Raw genomic sequence first — 8,285 nt, forward strand, 5'->3', positions numbered from 1 at the left:
CACGGCCAGTGTGGATATATGCAAATAGGTGTGTGTGCGTGTGTGTGTGTGTGTGTATGTGTGCTGGGTGAGCAGGGGATAAATGTGTGCTATACTCCTGCATCTCTAGGTGGTGCATCTACATACCTAATTCACTCCCATCTCTGTAACCTAGCAGACAGGATGGCAGAGTTTCTGCAGGCAGGCTTTCCTACAACTCTGGATTCACTTGGTGGTGGGGGTCTGGGGAATAGCCATGGGGTCACTCTGGGCTTGGGGGTCCCTCCTGGCCAGCTCTGCCCTCTCCATCCTTGGACGTTCCCTCCCCAGTTTCGCCCTCATCGTCGGCCTCGGCCAGTTCCTCAGGCATTGGCCACTCCCGAGTCTGCCACTCCAGCCGCTCGATGTGATAGGCCATCTTGAGTGCACTGGACTCCAGCTCAGCCAGGAGTCGCGTGAACGTGGTCTGCAGATCATCGAGTTGCTGGTCGAGGCCTCGCAGCCGGGCCTCCGTGGCCTCCTGTAGGGCGATCTCAGCTGCCTCGGCATTTACGTCCAACTTGTTCATTTTGAGCAGGATCTCACGGCCCTTTTCCTCCATGATGGCCTGGGCCTGTGGATACTCGCTCAGCACTTCCTGCAGGTCCTCCTTGCTCAGGCAGAACAGATCCGAATAACCTAGACTCTTGATGTTGGCTGTACGGCGGTTCCCAGACATGTTCCCTGTGGCCACGGGCAGACATGTGGGCGGTTAGTCAGGGTGGGCATGAGGGGGCATTTCCCTCCGGAACCAGGACCCCCACTTCCACATTTGTGCTTTGGAGCCTCTCTTCCTGCCTCATTAATTCTTTCATCCAGTAGAGTACTGGGTAGGGACTGGGCCCTGTGCTGGGTGGGTATCAGTGACCTGCCTCCAAAAGTTCACAGTCTAGAGGACTTAGACATTTAAGGGGATAGTTATGTAACAGTATAGCCAATGCAGCGTAGATGTGCATCTGGTACTGTAGGAAGACAGGCAAAGAGCCCCTGACAAGCTGTAAGGCAGAGAATTTAGGGAAGCCTGGAGGAACTGATGCCTGGACTGGTAGGAGGTAACTAGGGGAGGGGGTGGGGAGGGCAGCTAGGCAGAGGGATGGACTTAGGAAAGAGTCAGGTGGTTACAAAATACAGTAAGCAGTCCAGGGAGGCTGAAGTTCAGGGTATGAGGAGAGATGGAGAGAGCCAGGTCATGCTGGTCTCGTAGCCCTGGCAAGGAGTCCAGACCTTGTGTTGAGGACAGTGAGAAACTATTGAAATATTTTAAGCAGGAGAACTGTATGGTGTCATTTGCATTTTAGAAAGATATTGGTGGGTGGTGGGTGGGAAGATAGGTTCGTCTGAATGCTGCAACGTCTCAGAGGTAGAAGGACCTTAGAAGGGGCAAGGGAACTACCGTTTGTTGAACTCTTGCTATGTGCCAGGCATTGCACTGGGTGCCTCACTCATAGCTCAGTTAATCCTCCCAAATAACTCTTTGGGTTTTTAATATCATCCCTCTCGGGTAGGTGAGAAAACTGAGGCCTAAAAGAGGGAAGTGACTTGTCCAAAGTCAGGTAAACAGTGGCCAACCACATACAAGATGTGGGTCTTGAGGGGGTCCTTGGAGGAAGATGTGAGGCATTTAGGACAACTGGAGAGTGGGATCCCCAGACTGAGAGCACATCCAGTGCTCTCACCCCATTTCCAGTCTTTCCCCTCTCCTGTGGCCTCAGTGTCTTTACCTGTGATTAGGTATAACAACTCCTACTGCACAGGCTGATAAGAGGAACAAATGAGCCAGTGTGCAGTACCTGGCCTGGACTGGAGTTGATGCAGTAAATAGGAATTCCTTCCTTCTACCTTCCTTTCCACTTGGCTATGAGAAATTTGTTTCTTGTACTGATCCCAGGAGTGTATACTTATTACCTGTGTGACCTTGGACAAGTTCCCCAAACTCTCTGTGCTCTAATTTCCTTACCTTTAAAATGGGATAATAGTACCTACTTTATAGAGCTGCTGTGAGAATTTGATGAGTTGGTACACGTGGAGAACTTTGAACAAGGCATGTAGTAAGCATGCAATAAATATTAGCCATTATTATTATTATTATTATGGATTGTTATTATCTCCGCACTTTCCACTGATGTGTTGGTACCTTGGGTGGCCATCCACAGAGCAGGTCTACTCTCTCTTCCAAGGACCCGCCCTGCTCACTGACCTTGGCTCAGCCCCTTCTCAGGGAACAGACCCTCCTTGTCCTGCTGCTCTCTTGAGCCCTCTAGTGGCTCAGGCAAGGGCCAGGTGTCCTTAATCTGTAGGCTCTGAAATACCACCTGGTCTCAGCATGGGGTTCTTCTGTCCCCATTGCCCTCCCCTAGCCCTGTCTCCAGAATGAATGATGGCATGCCCACCTTTGATGTTGATGATGCTGATCTCCCCAAAGTAGAGCCCTGCACCAAGCACAGCATACTGAGTGACACCATCATCGGCTACCACAGCCAGCTGACCCTCTCGGATGATGTACATCTCTCGGCCAATGTCCCCCTTGCGGCAGACATAGTCGCCTGGTGAGTAGGTCTGGGGCTGCAGCTTCAGCACCAGCTCCTCCAGCAGGCTGGCCTCACAGTTCTGGAAGATCTGCACCCGGCTCAGAGTAGGCAGGTGTACAGACACGGCGACTTCTGCCCGCAACTGCTCAGGCAAGTGCTGTAAGATGGCTACCTCATTGGTCATCTTCTTGTTGATCTGCAGGTGCTGGTACCTGAGGGCAAGGTACATCATCAGTCCTCACCAGCCCGCTACGTGCCTCCCTCTATGTCTTCCATCAAGGCTCTCAGCTCAGCCTCAGCCAAGAACCCAACCACACTGAGTTCTCACAGGGGTCATGGGAATACTTGACAGTTGGTTGATAAACATCTTTAATGCACTACCTGCTGGTCAGAGATATGTTCTGACAGCTTCTGCCTCACCCAGGGCCTGGAAGCCTCCACCAGTGAACAGTGACTAGGATACCCTTTAGCTCTTGTCAGGCTCTACTCACCCACCATTCAGTGATGTCTTGTACCATATCACCGATATCTACTTCAGTCACCAAGCCCCATCTTCTTTAGCAATCCTCTGCTCTAGGTCCCCAACTTGGTGACACTTCCCTTTGTTTAGCCTACAGTATGCTTTTCCCTCTTACCTCTTCCAGGACCTTCTGAGTCCTACCAGGTGGTGGCAGTTCCCATTCCCTGGGTTCTGGGTTATCCTTCCTTATGTATGAATTCCTCTCCCTGTCAATCTTTTACCCAACCCCTCACCCTAAGTCCATATCCAATTAGTGGAGGAAATCCTTTTCCAAGTCCCACCCAGTGAACCCTCCAATGAGCCACATCCTGAATGCCCTGCCTGACCCAACAGGCAATAAGAACCCAGCCACCTTCCTCAGATTCTAGCCAGTACACCTCTCCCTGTCCTGGTCTGGAACCCCAGCATCCTCACCAGTCAATGACTCGCCGCTCCAGCCTGCGGTGGACGTGATGCAGCTTCATGTATTTCTTCACCAGGGCGTGGTCTGGGTGGAAGACCATCTGCAGTGTTCATGTTGTAGATGACAGAGCTCATGCTACCCATGATGGTGGCGAAACCCATCACGGCCAGGAGGAAGTCTCCCACAATGAAGAGGTACTCTTCCTCCCGGTCTGGCAGTGGCGTATCGCCCACGGTGGTCAGGATCAGCGTGGAGAAGTAAAAGCTATAGAGGTACTGGCGCCGCGGCTGCTCAAAGCCGGGCTGCGCGGGGTCGGGGTACACCCAGGCGTCACGCCCAAAGCCCAGGTACCGGGACAGGGCAAAGTATAGGCAGCTGTTCCAATGGATGACAACAAAAACGTAAAGCATCAGCTTGGTGATGCGGAAGGCATTCGGGTAAACTGTGAGGGTCTCCATGCGGTCAAAGGCCTCAAAGAGGCGGGGCGCCCGCAGAAAGCGGTTCAGCCTCAGCATGGGTGTGTGCGGACCCAGACTCACGTAGGCCACTTCCGTGGGTAACAGGGAAACCAGGTCCAAGAAGAAGCTACAGGTGCAAACGTAGCGACTCGAGATCCTACCCTTGTCCACCACCAATATGCCCTGTTCCAAGAATCCTGGTGGGGGAAGTGGGGGCCGCCGTGGGTGGTGTCAGATATAGGGTGGAGTCAGGGCATCTGCCTGCTCCAGAAACGAGGTTGAGGGTGGGCAGGCCAGGGGAGGCCGGGGAGACAGTTACCGGGGACAGGGTGGGGGCCGGCTTAACCCTGCTCCAGGGTTTCTGGGGTGAGCACAGGGATACCGTAAACATAGAGGCATGTGAAAGTGCTGTCAGGGAGGGGGTCACTTTCTTGTTACTAAGAGGCTCTCTTTAGGAAGGGAACATGGAGAAAAAGTCAGTCCTGAGACTCACTGACCAGTGTGGAAGCGCACCACGATGTCCAGTAGGTAGATCAGGTCACTCGTGCAGTCCAGTACTAACCAGGCCCCCAGATAATAGCGCTGCAAGTCGGGGAAGCAGGCTCTGCGTGGCAGGGACAGAAAGGACTGGCTTCAGGGCGCCCTCTGTATGTTAGGTGTTCTCCCGCAGCCGCTGAGCATTAAACGCTGTGCTCTCGTATAGACACCGCCCCTACACCAGCCCCGTGCAAGGGACTCGCCCCTCTCCTGGGCTGCACTCTTTTTTTTTTTTTTTTTTTTTTGCGGTACGTGGGCCTCTCACTGTTGTGGCCTCTCCCATTGCGGAGCACAGGCTCCGGACGCGCAGGCTCAGTGGCCATGGCTCAAGGGCCCACCCGCTCCGCGGCACGTGGGATCCTCCCGGACGGGGGCACGAACCCGCGTCCCCTGCATCGGCAGGCGGACTCCCAACCACTGCGCCACCAGGGAATCCCTGGGCCTCACTCTTTAGCCCTGGTCTCTGCTTAGGGCCCTTCCCATAGCGCCGAACCTGCACACGACGATGATGAGGTTATACATTACTGGGAAGACCATAGTGTTTAGCCACCAGTAGTAGTAATCCCCAGATGGGTCCAGGACAGGCAGCAACTTCCTGTGGGCAAGAGGGGAAGTTGTGCTTCATTTATTCACCGTTCAGTGCTGCGCTTGTGACTGGGAGCAGCAAAGAAGGGTCAGGCTCCATCTGGTGAGGCAGACAGATCTTACACAGGGGACCGGGGTCTCTCACCTGGCCTTGGCTGGGGCAGAACTGCTGGACTCTGTCGTCTTCTCGTTGCTGTCCTGGCGCATGGTTCTGTGGCCTGGTCCCTGGGTGTAAGATATCCAGGGCCTCTGCCTGCAGGTGGCTTCAGGAGGTGGGGGTAGTGCCAAGCTGCCCTTGGTCTCCAGCTGCAATTCCTCTGTCTTTGGCTTCTGAAGCTCTTAGCAACACAACCAGGGCGAGCTGCTACTGAAGAGGAGGAGGCAGTGTGGCTCCAGCGCTCCGCCCCCTCTCCTAGGGCCTGGGCTTACACCTGCCCAACTAAACATCTCTAATGGGGTCCTTGGAGATGGTGGAGGTGCATGGCTCTGATGTTAAGGCTACGCCTCGTCTCCCTCCACCTTCCTCAAAGTTGAACTACACAGGGGCCCTCTAGTCAGGAGACCTGTGTGCCAGTGTAGGCTCAGAAATTCATTCTGTTTTAACTCTGTGCAAGTTCCCTGCTCGCACCTCATTTTTTATTCACTGAACAACTATTCACTGAATGGCTCATTTGTGTCAGGTGCTGAACTAGTCTCCAGGGACAAAGAATGCCTGTCACATCAGATATGAGCTCTGTTTCCACTACCTGCACCCTATTTACTTCCTTCCTGCTGGATGAGTGTGATGGGGGCCATCCTGTGGCATTTTTGCCCTCATTCCCTTCTTGTTACCTCTCATGCCTGATCTCACCCGTTATGTCATGTGTTTTCTAGATCCTCAACCTCTTTCAGTTTTCCCTTTCTGTGAACATGCTTAAACCTCCCATACCAGAACACACAAAAAAAATCCTAAAAATTCTCCCTCAACTTGATGTCCCTTTCACTACTATCATCTTTCTCAGTCAACAAGTCATAATCAGAACACCTGCTATGTGCCAGGCCAATATTGTGCTAAGTATCGGGGATAAAAGAGGAATGAAACACATTCCTTGCCCTCCAGAAACTCACAGTCTGGTAGGGGGGGAGAGTCAGGTAGATAGGCAATTACACATCAGTCTGATGGGTACTCTGTTAGGTGGGTACACAGAGGGTTATTACAGTACATAGAAAGGGTCCTAATTGAGACTGGGTTCTGTAGGATGAATAGGAGTTAGTCAAGTGTAAGATGGAAGAGTGAAGAGCACTTAGGCAAAGTGTATAGAGTATGCAAAGGCATAGAGATTCAAAAAGCATGGGTGACGGCACGAACATCACTTGGTTTTTGTAGTGAACCTGAGAGGCTAGTGGCAAAAGATGAGGCTGAATGGTGGACAGAGGACAGCTCAGGGAGAGCTTTGTCAGTCATGTTATACAGCTAGGATTTTATCTAAAGGCAATGAAGAACTCATGAAATGTTTTGCCCGGTTAAGTGACATGGCTAGATTTGTGTTTTCAGAGAGTTTCTTGGAAGGAACATCTATAGTTTCCAACATTTTATTTTTTTGAAATCCTCTTTTCCCATGGCTTCTATTGATACCATAATGTCTTGGTTTTCTGCTTATTTCTTCTTAGTCTCTTTCATAAGCCCCTGTGTCCACCCCTCCTGTTTTGGGGTTTTTTTGGACTCTGTCCTAGACCTTCCTCTCTTTCCATCCTCCCAACTCTCTCTGGTCAATCTTGGTCACCCACAGGATCTCCTTTTTCATCTAATGTCTCCCAAGGACTCTCTTTGAGCTCCAGACCTACCTATACCACTAATTGCTGTCTGGATGTCCCCACTCAGACATTCCACAGTCACCTTCAGCCCATTGGCTACATAATTGAGCTCATTATCTTCCCCCATCTGCTCTTTCTCTCATAATCCCTATCTCTGGCTTATCAGCCAAAATACCTAGCACCAGGATTTATTAATATTACTATTGTATAACATTGTGGCAATTTTAAAAAATAGTCACAAATTCTTTGATGCTCCTTCCTTGTGGCTGTTCAGTCAATAGAGTATAGCAGGAATGATGTTGTGTGACTTCTGAGACCAGATCATAAAAGTCCATGCAGCTTCCTTCTGGTTTTCTTTGAACACTCACTATCTGGAAGCTCCCTCTCAGGATGCTCCCTCTTGGAGCCTAGCTGCCACGTTGTGAGAAGCTCAAGCCACAGGAGCAGTCAGGTGTCTGTACTTTGTTTGACAGTCCCAGCTCAAGCATCAGACATGTGAGTGAAGAAGCCTCCAGATGATTCCAGCCACCAGCCTCAAGTCACCCGCCACACGTTTGAACTTTCTAGATGAGGTCCCAGACATCAGGGAACAGAGACAAGCCATTCCTGCCATGTCTTGTTCAAATTCCCAGAATCTGTGAGCGTAAAAAAATGGCCATTTTTTTACACTATTAAGTTTGGGATGATTTGTTACACAGCATAGTAACCAGAACATACATAGAGAAAAGTACATATTTCCTAAGTACACAGCTTGATGAATTTCACAAGGTGAACACAGTCATGAACCAGCACTCACATCAAGAGCCCCACTCTGTCCTCTTCCAGTCAACGCTTTTCCAAGGGTGATCACTATCCTGGCTCTCAATCCTGTAGTTTAGTTTTGCCTGTGTTTGACTTCTATAAACTAAGCATCAGTTTTTAATCCTTCCTCTTATTTTCCTTTCATATTCATCCAGTCATCAAGCCCTGGTGACCTAATAAGGACATATCCATTTCTCTACATCCTTACTATTCTAATTTGGGCCTTATCAATCTGATCATAAAATTTTTATAGTTCTCTATTATCCCAAGGATAAAAATCTAAACTCCTTAACACGGACTGCAAAGCTCTCTGGTACCTGACCTCTGTTTGTGTCTTCAGCCTCATCTCACAGTGTTTCCTCTGCATGTTCCCTAGGCTCCAGACAAGCTGTACTGATTATAGTTTCCAGAGTACCTCCCACATGTTGTCCATTCTTTCTCACCTTGTTATGTGCTGATCCTTTGGGCTGAAACTTCCATTTCTTTTTCTTTTTAAATACTTTTCCTTTTGAACTAATTTTAGGCTTACAGAAAAGTTGCAAAAATAGTATAAAAGTCCTTGTAAACTCCTTACCCATGTTCCCTTGTTATCATCTTATATAACTAGAGCACAGTGATCAAAACCGGGGAATTAACATCGA

General features: G+C 50.3%; 1 protein-coding gene across 1 annotated transcript; it reads right to left on the bottom strand.

Moving 5' to 3' along the window:
* Window positions 1–241: 241 nt before the first annotated feature.
* Window positions 242–5,256, bottom strand: CNGA4 (cyclic nucleotide gated channel subunit alpha 4; the record flags this gene model as incomplete). The annotated part of the gene is given in 7 exon segments (XM_081239358.1): window positions 242–702; window positions 2,409–2,758; window positions 3,481–3,567; window positions 3,569–4,124; window positions 4,425–4,531; window positions 4,958–5,059; window positions 5,195–5,256. Coding segments are annotated over 7 exon segments (1,725 nt in total).
* Window positions 5,257–8,285: the final 3,029 nt, after the last annotated feature.

Source organism: Mesoplodon bidens, assembly GCF_964165515.1.
Source record: "Mesoplodon bidens genome assembly, chromosome: 7".
Taxonomy (NCBI): Eukaryota; Metazoa; Chordata; class Mammalia; order Artiodactyla; family Ziphiidae; genus Mesoplodon; species Mesoplodon bidens.